Source organism: Barbus barbus (assembly GCF_936440315.1).
Source record: "Barbus barbus genome assembly, chromosome: 5".
NCBI lineage: Eukaryota > Metazoa > Chordata > Actinopteri > Cypriniformes > Cyprinidae > Barbus > Barbus barbus.
Window position 1 is genome coordinate 11,563,362 of NC_136733.1, and position 16,850 is coordinate 11,580,211.

The 16,850-nt window shown below is 41.6% G+C and overlaps 1 protein-coding gene across 2 annotated transcripts in view; it reads right to left on the reverse strand.

Moving 5' to 3' along the window:
* The window catches only part of rwdd2b (RWD domain containing 2B), an 83,413-nt gene that overhangs the window by 52,143 nt on the left and 14,420 nt on the right, over window positions 1-16,850 (reverse strand). For both annotated transcript variants that reach the window (XM_079416409.1, XM_079416408.1), the window contains exons 2-3: window positions 6,216-6,474; window positions 5,002-5,069 (exon numbers count right to left, since the gene is read on the reverse strand). In XM_079416409.1, the coding sequence (XP_079272535.1) occupies window positions 5,002-5,069; window positions 6,216-6,410 (263 nt within the window). In that variant the 5' untranslated portion in view covers window positions 6,411-6,474. The remainder of the gene's footprint in view (window positions 1-5,001; window positions 5,070-6,215; window positions 6,475-16,850) is intronic.

Consider the following 16,850-nt stretch of genomic DNA (forward strand, 5'->3'; position numbering starts at 1 on the left):
TGGCAGACAGTGCCCCTGTGCTCAGGGCAGAGATCGCAGTCCTACTGGCGAAGGACGCGATCGAGCCGGTCCCTCAAGCCGATATGAAGACCGGCTTCTACAGCCCGTACTTCATTGTACCCAAGAAAGGTGGTGGGTTACGGCCAATCTTGGACCTGCGCGTCCTGAACCGGTCCCTTCACAGGCTACCGTTGAAGATGCTTACGCAGAAACGCATTTTCAAATGCATCCGTCCCTAGGATTGGTTTGCAGCGATCGACCTGAAGGACGCGTACTTTCATGTCTCGATGCTCCCTCGACACAGACCGTTTCTTCGTTTTGCGTTCGAGGGACGGGCATATCAGTACAAGGTCTTACCCTTTGGGCTGGCCCTGTCGCCCCGCGTCTTCACGAAAGTCGCGGAGGCGGCCATTGCTCCCATGTGCGAGCGGGGTGTTCGCATTCTCAACTACCTCGACGACTGGCTTATTCTAGCCCAGTTGAGAGAGCAGTTGTGCGAACACAGGGACATGGTGCTCAGCCACCTCAGCCACCTAGGGCTTCGGGTCAACTGGGAAAAGAGCAAACTCACCCCCGGGCAGAGGATCTCTTTTCTCGGTATGGAGTTGGACTCTGTCAACATGACAGCGCGCCTCACCGAGGCCCGTGTCCAGTCAGTGTTGAGCTGCGTGAGCACGCTCAGACGCAGAACAGCGGCACCACTGAAACTCTTTATCTTGGGGCATATGGCATCTGTAGCCGCGGTTACGCCGCTCGGATTGCTTCATATGAGGCCGCTCCAACACTGGCTCCACAATCGAGTCCCGAGATGGGCGTGGCAGAGCGGCTCGTGCCGGGTTCAAGTGACTCCGCACTGTCACCAAACTCTCAGCTTGTGGTCGGACCCTTCGTTCCTGCGGGTAGGTGTTCCCTTGGAACAAGTGTCCAGGCATTCTGTGGTCTCCACGGATGCCTCTGCCACCGGCTGGGGGGCCACGTTCGACGGGCATGCAGCTTCAGGTCTGTGGACGGGACCTCAACTGCATTGGCACATCAACTGCCTCGAGTTGTTAGCAGTACATCTTGCGCTGAGCCGCTTCAAACCGCTGCTACTAGGCAAGCACGTACTAGTCCGTTCGGACAGCACTGCGACCGTTGCGTACATCAACCGCCAAGGTGATCTACGCTCCCGCCGCATGTCACAACTCGCCCGCCATCTCCTCCTCTGGAGTCAGAAGCATCTGAGGTCGCTTCGTGCCGTTTTTATTCCGGGCCTGCTCAACCGTGCAGCCGACGAGCTCTCACGGCAGCAGGTGCTACCGGGAGAATGGCGACTCCATCCCCAGGTGGTCCAGCTGATGTTCAGGCGCTTCGGGACCGCACAGGTAGATCTGTTTGCCACCCCGGACACGTCTCATTGCCAGTTGTTCTATTCTATGACCGAGGGGACCCTCGGCACGGAGGCTCTGGCACACAGCTGGCCCCGGGGCCTACGCAAGTATGCGTTCCCCCCAGTGAGCCTTCTTGCACAGGCCTTGTGCAAAGTCAGGGAGGACGTGGAGCAGGTCTTGCTAGTTGCGCCGTATTGGCCCAACCGGACCTGGTTCCCGGAACTAGTGATCCTCGCGACAGCCCCTCCCTGGCCCATTCCTCTGAGAGAAGACCTGCTCTCTCAGAGACGGGGCACCCTGTGGCACCCGCGCCCAGACCTCTGGAAACTCCATGTCTGGTCCCTGGACGGGACGCGGAGGTTCTAGGTGACCTACCCCCTGCGGTAGTTGACACCATCACTTCCGCTAGAGCCCCCTCTACGAGGCGCCTCTATGCGTTGAAGTGGAACCTGTTCGTTGACTGGTGCTCCTCTCACGAGGAGAACCCCCGATCTTGCTCCATCAGAGCCGTGCTTTCCTTCCTGCAAGATGGGCTGGAGCGAAGGCTGTCTCCCTCCACCCTTAAAGTGTATGTTGCCGCCATTGCTGCACATCACAATGCGGTTGATGGTAAGTCTCTTGGGAAGCACGACCTGATCGTCAGGTTCCTGAGGGGAGCGCGGAGACTGAATCCTCCTCACCCACTCTCTATACCCTCTTGGGATTTGTCTCTGGTCCTTTCGGCACTTCAGAGACCACCCTTTGAGCCTCTGCAGTCAGCTGAGTTAAAAATTCTGTCCTGTAAGACAGTACTCCTGGTTGCATTGGCCTCTATCAAGAGGGTAGGGGACCTGCATGCATTTTCGGTCGACGAATCGTGCCTAGAATTCGGCCCGGGTAACTCTCACGTCATCCTGAGACCCCGGCCCGGATACGTGCCCAAGGTTCCTACCACTCCCTTCCGGGACCAGGTAGTGAACCTGCAAGCGCTGCCTTCGGAGGAGGCAGACCCAGCCCTGGCTTTTCTCTGTCCCGTTCGCGCTCTGCGTCTGTACGTGGACAGAACGCAAAGCCTCAGGACCTCAGATCAGCTCTTCGTCTGTTACGGAGGCCAGCAGAAAGGGAAGGCTGTCTCCAAGCAGAGGATGGCCCACTGGATAGTGGATGCCATCGCCTTGGCTTACGAAGTCCAAGGCGTGCCCTGCCCGCCTGGGTTGAAAGCCCACTCCACTAGGGGTGTCGCTTCTTCCTGGGCGCTGGCACACGGCGCCTCGCTGACAGACATCTGTAGAGCTGCGGGCTGGGCGACACCTAACACGTTCGCTAGGTTTTATAGCTTACGTGTTGAGCCGGTTTCTTCCTGTGTACTCGCTTCTTCTAGCCGGTAACATCGAAGCTCCCGCCTTAGTGTCGGCTTGCTGCGCCACTCCCTTCCTAGGAACGGATACGTGCGCTTTTTACTCCAGTCGAGTTCCCCAGTTGGCGAACCCTGTGAGTTCCTCCGCACCCCTTCGGCAGTCGGACGTTGCGGAGCGTCCGACGCCAGGCCTAGTGCTCGTATGCTTGTGTAACTTGTGCTAGGCTGGGTTCCATATGTGCGTTCCCTGCGGCGATCCCATATGTGTATTCTTCCACGACCAGCTCCCTGCGGTGAGCCCGTGTCTTCCCTTGGCAGAGTCTGCTCTGCCGTCACTGTCCGGTGTGTCTCCCCCTTCGGGTGGAGCCACCCCAGTGACATTCCATATGTTGCACTGCCCCCTCGGCCAGTCCATATGTGTATTCTCCACATGTTACCTCCCTTCGGGCAGGATGTGGCTCCCAGTGTTATTAAGAGTTCACTGTGTGGGGTGTAATGGAACAGCAGTTGAACTCCCTCTACGCAGGTCTTCCGCCCCAGCAGTTGGGGGGCTGAGAGTCTTGCGTAGGGTGCTGGAAGTGGCAGCAACCGTGGCGTTTTCCATGGGATCCCAATTACGTCGTCACGTCGACGTTACGTCGAACGTGAGCGACTGAAAGGGAACGTCTCGGTTACTAATGTAACCCTCGTTCCCTGAAGGAGGGAACGGGAGACGTAACGTCCCGTCGCCACTGTTGCTGACCATCGCTGCATGGCCATCACAAATCTCGGCTCCTCAGCGAAAAACAATGTGTGCGTGCGCCCGCTTCCTGTTTATACCCGCGGGGCGGGGGCGTTCACGCACGCCAACGTTCATTGGCTTGTTCTGTAGATACTCGAAGTTGATAGGGCTCTCTGAAGTGATCCCAATTACGTCGTCACGTCGAACGAGGGTTACATTAGTAACCGAGACGTTTTGACGGCATTGCAACAACTCTTCCTCTTCTCTAAAGCAGGGCAACATGGCCTCGCCCCCTTTGTTGCATGTTCCTGGATTTATGTAAATTTCTGTTTTTGTGATGTCACCAAACCTGGAAGTAGCTCGTTGTAGTCCCTACGAGACATTATTATAGGCATTAAACTGCCATAATTTTAAAGGACAATGGGTGGGTTGCACCAATAAGGACAAGTTTAAATCTAGATTAAATCAAGGTTTATCTAATAATTCTGTTGCACCAAACTTTAAACCTTGTTTAAAAATAAGCAGGTTTACATTTAAACCATAATTATGATCCAGGATAGATTAAAATAGATTAACTTTAATCCTGTTGCTCCATAACTTTAAACTCAAGATTAACTTTAAATTTAGGTGAGGAGGTTTAAATTAAATAAAGTGCACCTACAGTAACAATATGTGGCTGATTGAACAAAGACAGAAACATTGGGTGAGTCGTCAGGTCTCAGAGAGGTGTTTATAACAAATAAAAATTAAAATTAAAGTGCATTGAACCGGCAGATTGTGAGGGTCTTGGCAACCCGTAGTAAACTTGTGTCTCCTATCGAGTTGGTGATGTGGATCCATCACTCATCTCGATGCATCTCGGCGTACTACAAAGAAAATAAGACAGGAATATGCTGTATCTGTAGCATTTAACGGCAGCGGTGATGATTAAAGTGAGCGCCAGTGATCGTGGCCGTGCCTCTCATTTCTCACGCCCGCTCAATGCGGCTGCTGAACAGAGAGGGCGGCGCTGTCATGAGCAGAGGTCACTCCGCGAATCATGCCAGTTGTTTACTCTTATCTTGGTTATTTGGCATAAGCTATATTCCATTAATATACTACAGCAAATATATAGATTATGAAATCCATATGCACTGCCTCAATGTTTTCACTGCTTGCTTGATCAGCCGTTTGACAAAAGTAAATTATTTCAGAGACAGAGAATAAGGAATATTAAATTTTTTGCTGTTTAGTTACATGACGAATCAATCATGGCAGAGAAAATTAATCATAGATGGAGGTTTTAATTGCAGGTTAGAATTCTAATCCTCGATTTGTTCATCTAAGTTTAAAATTTAGTGGTGCAACACAACTCACATCACAACTTTTTAAAATAAAACCCAGATCAACAAATCCTTGATTAGCTCTAAACTTTGTTTAATTTAATCCTGGTTGGTGTAACCCACCCAATATCTCCGTTTGCATTGAACTTTCAGAGTCGTAACCTTGCAAATATTGTTTATGCTTAAACAGCAACATTACACACTAACTAAACTCAAAAAAGTGAAATCACAATCAACCACCCCTTTAAATACCTGACAGCAATATCTGGCAACACTTGTGGGTAGTCAGCTGGGTAGTTGCACAGCAATGTAATGCTCACCTATGAGGAAAGAAAAGACAACAAAATTAAATGATGAGGAACAAATAATTTTTTTATGTATTTTAATTAGACTCGATTAAAAAAATTAATCTAATTAATTAGAGGCTTTGTAATTAATTAATCGAAATTAATCGCATTTTAATCGCATATAAATATTTGACCTGAGAACAGTGAGAAGTAAGTTTTTTTATATGGATTTTTAAATTTCCCATCCACAGGGCCAACCAAAGCGGTCTCATCAGTTTCTTTGTCCATGTTCACTGTGGTTTGTTTTTGGCTGTTTCTAAATATGCGTTCTTCAGCGATCTTGCGTCCTTGTGTTCTCGTTCTACGTCATCATTAACCGTCGAAGTTCAGTTCCAATTCTCAAGAACGCAAGTACAGAGAATGCATGAAAGTGCCCGGATATGTTCTTGAAACTGAGGATGCATCGAGTGCAGACTTGAGAGAATCGAGCCGTTAGAAATCCCAGAAAACGCTGTGGGTGGCCGGTGTACGGAAGCCTGTAAGCTTTAAAGTCGCTCTCACAAATACTTAACGGCTCTTCAAGTTGAAAGTAAACATTTATCGTTTTGTTTTGGTTAATTTTAATAAAGTTATAAGACCCGGAGAAAGTCTGCATTTTTATTGGCATATTAAAATGAATCTTAACAGTAAAACATATAACGCTGTAAAATAAAACAATACAATTATATGAAAGTAATATCTATAATGGTATGAAATGTTTTAATAAGTTATAACATTTTGTAATATTTATTGTTCATTGGTCGCTGCTTATGCTGAGACTATGCGGTCAGTTAAGCAAGAACGCAGTACATCTCAGTTCTCATAAGTGTGCGTTCTGTGTTCTCGCGTCCTTCCGAGTTCGTTCTTCCAAGGAAGCTTGGCAAGACCGGTCTCCACGAGAACGCAAGTCCGTTCTTTGCGTTCTTGGAATTGAGAAACAGCCTTTAGTCTGAACGCTAGTTGGTGCTCCAGTATAATCAGTCCGCCGAAACTCATCCAGTGAGAAACGTTCCGCGGTGCAAAAATAAGTGCGATTAAAATGCGTTAAAAAAATTTAACGCGTTATTTTTGTGTAATTAATTAATCTAAATTAACGCGTTAAAGTCCCGGCCCTAATTTTAATGTATTTCACATACTTACAGTAGGGTTGTCCATCTTCAGCTTGATGCTGAATTGGGGTCTGATGCTGGGGGGATTATGAGTTGTGCCCTCCACATAAGCTCTGAGCTCTGCATGTGAAAGCTCATCCACTTGTAACTCTTCTTCACTCGGAAACATACTTAATAGCAGCTCTATCTCTGCAAATTGTGCATCTGCTTCCTCTGAGCAAGTCATATTCTGAGTATTTGTGTATCAAGCTCAAATCCAGTGTGGTTGTGGAATGCTAGTTCACACATTTCTGCCAAAACAACAAAAACAGAATTAGTGGATACAATGGATGTAAGCACAAGTCATAGTTTTCATGTGATGTCACACCCTTATAGTAACACCCAGCAGGAGGCTATACACTTTTTACTTGAACCATGGCTACGGATGGCGATCAACGAGATTAGCCGAGGACAGTCGTTACGGAGTTGAAAATGAACACATCAAGTTGGACACTTTCTGCTCCCAGTAGTGTTTGCGTGTTGTTTGCACTCTGTCACAGATGAACTTACTTAAATGCAATATTGTCAAATAATCAGACGTTTCAGAAACGTTTTCATGAGCAACAGAAACATTTTTTATACTGCTTAATACAGCGCCATCTGTTCAAAAATAAAGTTCAACATAACATTTTATTTAAATACCAATAAAGTGGGGGTAAATATGCTTTGATCAGTGGTTTAAGATAAAAAGCTTTTACTATTCTAAAACACAGATTTGTGAGCATTTGGAATTGAGGATGTTAGAATGAACCCAAAACACACACGCTCGTTGTCAAGCCTATCGATTCCTGTGTGTGCTTTTTTCCTCTGTGAGGATCTGTGATAAGCTTAACATGTTGCAATGGAGGTGTCACCACCTCGTCAAAAATCGCAATCACGATTCAAACACCAATGTAATTCTATTCCTAAATTATAATGATTCGTCCATTTCATACAAAGTTGTGATCACTTGGTTCATGCGTGCAGAGTACGATCACATCAGTGTGATTTGAATATTAAAATTTGCGTTCGCACAGCCGTTGACCTAAAGAGAGCAGCTGCTGTCATGTATATGAAACAGCTTCAGTCTTTTCAAACACACAGTATCATTATTTCTGTGTTACAAACATTCAAATCACAGAAGTACTGGGATAAAAGATTATTTCAGATATAACATCTGATGTGTACCGTAGTGATTAAAATAGAGTAAATCACCTTTTGAAAGTAATTTGACACTTCAATTGAAGATTTATAGATTACATTGTTACGCCAGTAGGTGGCGAAAAGGGGCTGTTAAAATGTATTTGTCTTTGAATCATACAAGAGAATACAAACAAACAGCTCTTAAATAATCCAGTTTATGTAACCTGTTGATTTTTGTTCATGGTATTCAGCTGCAACTAAATGGTTTGCAAAAAGAGACACGATAAATGTTTGATACTTTACTGTTATAAAGTAAATAAATTACTGCGTGAAGTAAGTCCATACTTCACTTTGGTTTTTCCTCCTTTCAGTCATCTTAACAAAAAATGTTTTGAGAATTAGCAGTCTTTCATGCAGGGCTCTAGACTCAATTCTTCCCACTGATCTCACTTTTGCTACTAATTTTCTCAGTTGGTCGCACGAGCACATAATTTGGTTGCAATTTGTTTTTTGCTTTTGCACATTTGAACATTTGATTAATCAACGCATGCTGATGAACTTTTATCATAGTTTATAGTTATATGGTAACGAAAGTGTTCAAAATTCAACTCGTTCTTTTTCATCTGTATTATTTGTGATTTAAATTTTGTGAACAGGAATTCCTTTTTTCGTGCGCTTTCACTTTCAAATTTGCAATCTTGGTGTCACATTTTACAAGAAAAGATAATTGTCTATTTTGCTTATATCTATACACCTTTCATTTTTTAGGACTAAAACAAAAGATGGATTCATTGTTATTAATTAAAAAGCACAACAACAATAAAACAGTACGTTGACAATGACAAACTAGCTTAAATAACAGTTACTAACAAAAACGAATAAGACGAGGGATGGCACAGGACACATCACATGCTGTACTATATACCGAGTATATTACAGAATGTTTAAACTAAAGGAAACTGAGGAAGCAAATTGTTTTTTTTTTTGTTTTTTTTTAATTAAGGAAAGCCTCCATAGCATAACGTGCGGTAAACAGCAAAGATAACAAGCTTCTCAAAACGAAAACAAAAAGTAAAACTAAACTGGCTGTAGCTGACAGGACTTGCATATTTTTTTCTACAACACCAGCATGTTCACCTTCTCTGGTTTAAGAAGCGGTCTTTTACTTTAGTTTGAAAACAAAATCCTCCGTTGCGCTCCATCCGCGATGCGCACCTTCGCGCTCATGCTGACGCGCCGAGTATAAACCAGGGTCTACCCACAAAAGCACCTCTCTTCACATGATCAGTGAAATCTGACTCCTGCTATAATGTGCTGCGGCTGGCAGCGCGCGCTGTTTGAAGCAGACGCTTTGGAGCAGCGCAGACCATGCACTCGTACAAATGCGACCACGTCAAATTTTAACTCGCAAAAAATTACCATTTTGGTCGCAGTCTAGAGCCCTGTCATGTTAAATGTAATCTTCGTATTACAACAATAAAAAACATTTTATTTATAAAAAGCTTTAGCAGGAACACTAATATTAGCAGTAAGCAAAATAAAGAATGTCTAATGTTTTCAAATGGAGAAAATAAATAAAGGACAGGAGTCATATCAACTTCATTTTTAACTACAGTTTTAGTAGGTTTATAAGCTGTTTAATAGGCTAAAGAGTGAATAATAATTCACTGGATAATGTTAATTCACGGAATAATATTATCTGGAATATTGGAATATAACAAGCATTGTATTTTATTGCATTTCTCAACTGGCATGCTCTAAATTATGCTGCTGACAGCGCGGTTTATCTATGCATTTACACAGAACTATAGGCTACTCAAACTGCGATCGATTGCAGAGAATTTCCATAGAGTTGTATTAATTTAGATGTTTATAAACTAAATAATGGTAAGTGTTAATACAATTTAGGGTGCTTCAAAAAAGTGAATCTTGTTAAAAGTTACATGCGGAGGCCGTGCTGAGCATTTCTTGAGCATCAACCCGCTGAGTGAACTGCAATATGAAAGCGGCTTCATGAGACTAATGATGAGCATATAGACAACAGAGAGAGAATTAAATTCAATGCTTTTATTTCCAACATGCAATCATTCATGGCTGTATTATTTAATTCATGCAAAGTTACGTCTTTATTGGGAGAGGACTTGACGGATTATCTACGTGACTTCACGAGACTAATAGACCACAGAGAGAGAATTCAATTCAGCGCTTTTATTTCCAACATGCGCTAATTCATGGCTGTGTTATTTCAGGCAAAGTTATATCTTTATAGGGACAGGGCTTGACAGAGCATCTTATTTATCATATTTCTTAGAGCCAAGTTGCATAAACTATATATCAGGTATTTATGTAATACATCTAATTTGTGCATTAATGACTGTAATATTAAATAGTTTACTAACTACAGCAAATCAAGTACCTGCACGCCGTTGTTGTTGTGTCGTCTCCCCTCAGATGCGCTGCAATTGCGATCCTGCGCGCAATTCTCAAAACGTCCTCAAGATGGCGGTGTTTAATCGGTGAATCAGATATTACAAAACCGATATCCGATTATGGAAAAATGCTTAAATATCGGGAAAAATATTGGTAAATCGATATATCGGTCGATCTCTAATCCTAGGGCAAGCGTGGGTCTTGATCGGCGAACAATATCCAACAGGGCAAGGCAGAGAGATAATCCAGGTACACGAGCAATAGTCCAAGAGAGGTGCAAACAGAGTCCGAACAGCAAGGCAAAGGGTTAATCCAGGAAACATGAGCAAGAATCAAAACACGAGAAAACACACAAGGCAAGGCAAGACCATGACAACTACGTGGGCTCCGTAGAGTATCGCTAGGAGAGCTATCGTTAGGAGAGTGATAAACGCTATACAACACTCGGCAATGACAGAGAGGAAGTCCAAGGCTTATAAAGCATGTGTGATTAGCTGTGTAATCAGAGCAATGTGAGATTGGTGACAGCTGTGTGGTGTCAGTGCAATGGATGATGGGAATTGTAGTCTAATATATATATATATATATATATATATATATTGGGGGAAGTCGTGGCCTAATGGTTAGAGAGTCGGACTCGTAATCGAAAGGTTGCGAGTTTCGAGCCCCCGGCCGGCAGGGATTGTAGGTGGGGGGAGGGAATGTCCAGCGCTCTCTCCACCCTCAATACCACGACTGAGGTGCCCTTGAGCAAGGCACCGAACCCCCAATTGCTCCCCGGGCGCTGCAGCATGGCTGCCCACTGCTCCGGGTGTGTGTTCACAGTGTGTGTGTGTGTGTGTGTGCATTTGTTCACTACTCACTGCTGTGTGTGTGCACTTGGATGGGTTAAACGCAGAGCACCAATTTCGAGTATGGGTCACCATACTTGACAATACGTCACGACTTTACTTATATATATATATATACACATATAATATATATATATATATATATATATATATATATATATATATATATATATATATATATATATATATATATATATATATATATAGGCGTAATGTACGGGTGGGACATGTCCCCACCACTTTTTACCAGGCTCGATATTGTCCCCACCACTTTTAAAAAGTAACTGAAAAATAGATTGCGTAAGGTATGGATTAAAGGAAAAGCACCATCTACAAATAGTCACTCTTCATAATCTAATTCATTCAATTAACACATTTTTCCGCCGGTCAGAAGCTTTTCAACGTCCTCAAAGATGAATATTAAGTCTCGTTGTGAAACTATCGCGAGATACGCGATATGCGTCATGGGATATGTAGTTTCCTTTCCCTATAATTAGTCTACAGATCCTGTACCTTTCTTTTTACGATGTTCGTATTGTTTGGATACTGTTTCAAGGTTGAAATATTTTATTTGAGATTTTTGAGAAGATTAATTGGACAATATCTCTGGTCCACAAGTCAAATAATCACTCACTGTAGTCATCAAGTGATGACTAGAAGGTGGAGTTCACTTGAGGCATTGTTAAAAAGTCACAAGTCACGGTTATTATTACAAGTCATGATTACGTGTTATATGAAAAATTATGTAAGAAGTAACATAGAAGTAACCTTTTAGACAACAGGACAATTCTATGTTATGACTGGGATTTTCACAATTAAAACAATTAAAAAGTACAAGTCTTTAGTTCATAGTCCTTTAATTCAGTTTTGTATTAAATCACAGCGCGCTCCAGTGGCCGCCAGAAAATATGATTAGCGACAGTATGTCTATATTCACGTAAGTTAAATATAATATTTTTTCGTGTTAAGCAAAGTAACTTACTGTGCGTGGCTGCTTCACTAAAATTTTGTTGATGTTTTAACATTTATGCTATAGGTAGCAACATTTACCGTTAACTAGCCTTTACATGTGGGGTGGGGGAGGTAAAAATAGAGCTTTTATAAAAACGTCATAAAAAAAAAAAGATTTGTCAAAACTAGATTTGTGAAACAAAAATGAAAACTAGATTTGTGACAAAAAGATTTGTTTCATTTATTTAATTATTTAATTAATAAAGGTAGTTTAACCATTTTAAACACAAATTAACTCTCATTCATGTTTTACACAAGGTTTTGCGTAGTTCAGGATTGGTTAAATTATTTGATTGGATGAGGAAACATTTTGTGTGCTTGTCTTGACTCTTGACGTAATGTTGATTCTTCCATGTTCAGCGCGTGCATCGATCACACCTGCTTTTAGCAAGTTGTCCGGCTGGTATTAAGAGAACATATGCAAGTAATTCAAAGTAGAATGAATCGTAACACACACACACACACACACACACACATACAATTGTGCAATTAATGAATACGCTGCAGCTGAGCTGACCATTAAATGGTAAGTTCACCATATTTATCTTGCGTATTTTGATTGATATTAGCTACCCTGGATGTGTTGTGATAAGCAAAACGTAACATTCACGGATGTTTATAGACATATTTGTGAATGTGATGCATGTATACATCAAAGTTAAAATTAAGTGCATTTCCAACTCTGAACTCAGTCCGCAAGTAAATTCGGTTATTAAATAAACAAATAGCAAAACGAGTTGTGCGGTGTCCCCACCACTTTTCAAAGCAAAGTTACGCCACTGTATGTATGTATATATATATGTGTATATATATATATATATATATATATCTATATATATGTGTATATATATATATATATATATATGTGTATGTATATATATATATATATATATATATATATATATATATATATATATATATATATATATATATATATATATATATATATATATATATATGTATGTATATATATATATATATATATATATGTATGTATATATATATATATATATATATATATATGTATGTATATATATATATATATATATATATATATATATATATATATATATATATACATATACATACACACACACACACACACACAGTGCCCTCCAAAAGTATTGGAACAGTAAAGACAAAATTGCTCTGTTGGCTGTGGAGTCAAGACATTTACAAATATGATTAAAAGATGAATATGAGACAAAACTACAGAATGTCACATTTTATTATTGGGTGATTCAACACATAGATGTTTTACCAGCTAAGAAGTTGAGCACTTTTAGAGTTGCATCCCTCTATCTAATGTGAGTATAAGTATTGGAACAGTTGCCTCACAGGTCTTTCTAAGTGATCAGCTGTGTCCTGTTGCATTAATTCTTCAGGTATTAAAAGCAGGGAATGTGTCGTATCAGTTATATCCATTACTTCTGCATTCTGAATCTTGCATTCGATGATGACACACACAAACCAGGATGAAGACGAGGGAGCTGACTTTGAGAGAAAAGCAAGCAATTTGGATACTAAAAGAAAAGAGGAAGTCAGTTAGAGCTCAAGGGCATGGAGAAATCAAGAGTTTGGAAACCAACAACGACCTGATCGGCTGAGAAAACAACAGTAGTTGATGACAGACAAATCAGAAAAGCTGTGAAAATTAATCCTAAAAGACGTGTCTGTAAAATCACCAACAACTTCCAGAAAGCTGGGGTGATGCTCTGACAATTTACTGTCCTCAGGAGACTGACACAGAATTACAGATGCTACACAGCAAGATGCAAACCTCTGGCCAACACCAAAAATAGAAAGGCAAGATTAGAGATTGCAAAAAAGCACAAAGGTGAGCCAGAAGAGTTTTGGAACTGTGTTTATGGACCAATGAGACAAAGATGAACCTATATCTAAGTGATGGGAAAGCAAAAATGTGGAGAAAAAAAGGGAACTGCAATGATCCCAAGCATACGGCCTCATCTGTAAAGCATGGTGGAGGTGGTGTCGTGGCATGGGCATGCATGGCTGCCTCTGGAACAGGCCCTCTCAACTTTACTGATGACTTAATGTATGATGATAGTAGCAGAATGTATTTGGAAGGATACAAAACCATCTTGCCTACCAATATTCAAGAAAATGCCACCAGATTCATTGGGAAGTGCTTCATATCGTGGAAGTGGGAAGTCGTGGCCTTGTAATCGGGTTCGAGTCCCCGGCCGGCAGGAATTGTAGGTGGGGGGAGTGAATGTCCAGCGCTCTCTCCACCCTCAATACCCCGACTGAGGTGCCCTTGAGCAAGGCACCGAACCCCCAACTGCTCCCCGGGCGCTGCAGCATAAAATGGCTGCCCACTGCTCCAGGTGTATGTTCACGGTGTGTGTGTTCACTGCTGTGTGTGTGCACGTTGGATGGGTTAAATGCAGAGCACGAATTCCGAGTATGGGTCACCATACTTGGCTGAATGTCACTTCACTTCACTAATTCACATATTGCATCAAGACAATGACCCAAAACACCCAGCCAGTTCAGTCAAGGAATTAATAAAGGCAAAAAACTGGAAAGTCAATCTCCAGATTGACATTTCACCAGCTGGAGAGGAGAGTAAAGGCAGAAACTCCCCAAAACAAGCAACAATTGGAATTGGCTGCATTAAAGGCTGGGAAAAGCATTTCAAAGGATGAGTCCAAGAGTCTGGTGATGTCTATGGGTCACAGACTCAAGTTTACTACTGTGCGCAAGGGATCTGCAACCAAATAATAGATTTTAATCTTTCATATCTGCCTTATGTTCAACTTTCCCAATACTTATGCTCACATCAATGAGTGGGATGAACTCTAAAAGTGCTGTTCTTTTTATTTGGTAAACCATATATGTAGAGTCCTTTGTACAATCTGATTCTGCTTTAGCCTAGATTTAAACTGCTGATTTTGTCTGGCCAGAGGAGAATGACACTATTTTGACAAACTATTTCCCTGTCTAAATACTGTAAATCTGATATAAAGCCACCCAGCTTTATATCAAGCCGATGTAAAGCTGCTTTGACACAATTTACATTGTTAAAAGCGCTATACAAATAATACTGAATTGACTTCACTTGAAACGGCTAATAATAAAATGTGACATTTTGTAGTTTTGTCTCATATTCATCTTTTAATCATATTTGCAAATGTCTTGACTAGGGGTCGACCGATTATCGGCCTGGCCGATTATTGGCACCGATATTAAGCATTTTTATGATAATCGGTATCGGTCATTTTCAAAACCGATGTGCCGATAAAATTATTTAATTTTGAAACGCGCTATTTGGCTCTGATGCAGCCTGTCGGAACTCACCACTCTGTGGCCTAGAGCAGTCTCCGCCCACCACGCATCTGATTTGTTGAGAGTCAGGAGTCCGACCAATCAACGTGGAAGACTAAAGGCGCTCTCACAATAAATTACAATCCACTACACTGAAGTTGTAAAAACCTCAATATTATCTATTTATGGTTTCCGAGATGGGGGAAACGCAGGGGGAATCGCGGAATCCAGTCATGTAAATGGAATTTACTGTATAACGCGGAGTCACGGAATTAGACAAAGTTTGGATGAATTAATCAAAAGTAGGTCAGTACACTTAAATCGACTCACAATACGGACTATCTGTAAACATTAAGCTGCAAAAAGACTATTTAAATATGAATTCTGCATGTTCGGCGTGTCTCTGTATATGTGAAAGGCACAGACGCGCGGTTTTGACACACACACACACACACACACACACGCTGAAGTGCGCGAAGCTCGCGGTGTATTCCGCATCTGCCATGTCACTAAATGAGGACATAAATACATGAACATCATCCCCAGAACTGCTCTGAGAGTTACTTCATGAGCATTTGACTGTTTCGTTTGAGTAAAACGATCGTCATATCATAAATAGGCAACAGAAACTTAAGAGGTCCTCATGGCAACCCATCAAAATAAAAGTTCGGTTTATTTACTAATGCTACTACAATTATTACAACTTTTGTTTAAAAGAACAATCACACAATACGTTATTTCTTACATGTTTTAATTTTAATAGTAAACACATTTGTTTGCCAAAAAATAGTTTAACTCTCATTTGATTAAAAGATAAATTAAATAGTTTTATGCCTTCATTTGCACTGCACTGTAAATGAAAACTAATGGAAATTACTGTCACATAGGCCAAGACTAAGATACTGTCACATAGGCCAAGACTAAGATACTGTCACATAGGCCAAGACTAAGATACTGCCACATAGGCCAAGATTAGGATGACGGAAATTGGGACATTTCAATAGGCTATTGAAGCAAGTGAGCCTATAACAGGCTATTAGTGTTATAGTTTCATTAAAATAGTTGCGGTCTTCTTCGCAACTTCTACAATGGAGCTATGAAGACAATTAAATTATTTACACTTATTATATACACTGCGCTTTTTAAATTAATCAACTGATGTGCATTAGATGATGAATTGAATAGTCACCTCTTGTAGGTTATGATTTAGTCAACCGAAAATAATTAATGAAGAATTATGAGAGGTTATGCTATTACACATACATTTCTAACATGTAAATTATTGAAGCCAAATACTTACATTTCCCCAAGCTGTTTAGCTGTAGTATTTAGTATTCATAGGCTTAATCATGAAGCATGCAGTGGCCCCACTTTTAACTCTCTCTTTATATATTACCCTTATTGTAGATGGATGCATGGGGGAAGACAAGAGTAAGAAGTTCAACCAACACTAGGGAAGGCCGTTTTTGTCAGAGCCCTTGTTATTCTTAATTTTGACATTCATTTTCATTTTTACACCAGACATATATATCGGTTCAACATATCGGTTATCGGTCTACTTGGTCTGTAATAATCGGTATCGGCCCTGAAAAACACATATCGGTCGACCCCTATTCTTGACTCCACAGCCAACAGAGCAATTTTGTCTTTACTGTTCCAATACTTATGGAGGGCACTGTATGTATGTATGTATATATATATATATGTATATATGTGCATCTCCATAACTCCATAAATGCGATATACATCTCGATGCATAGCCAACCATACGATACATGGAAGATACATATGAAGCAGCTAGCGATGCGATACAATTCACCCCTATTACGATGCAGTGCGATTCAATGCAATACGATGCAATGGAAAAAATATGACCGCTTTTATTTCTTTGGTTCAGACAGACAGCAAATCATAAATTAACTTGT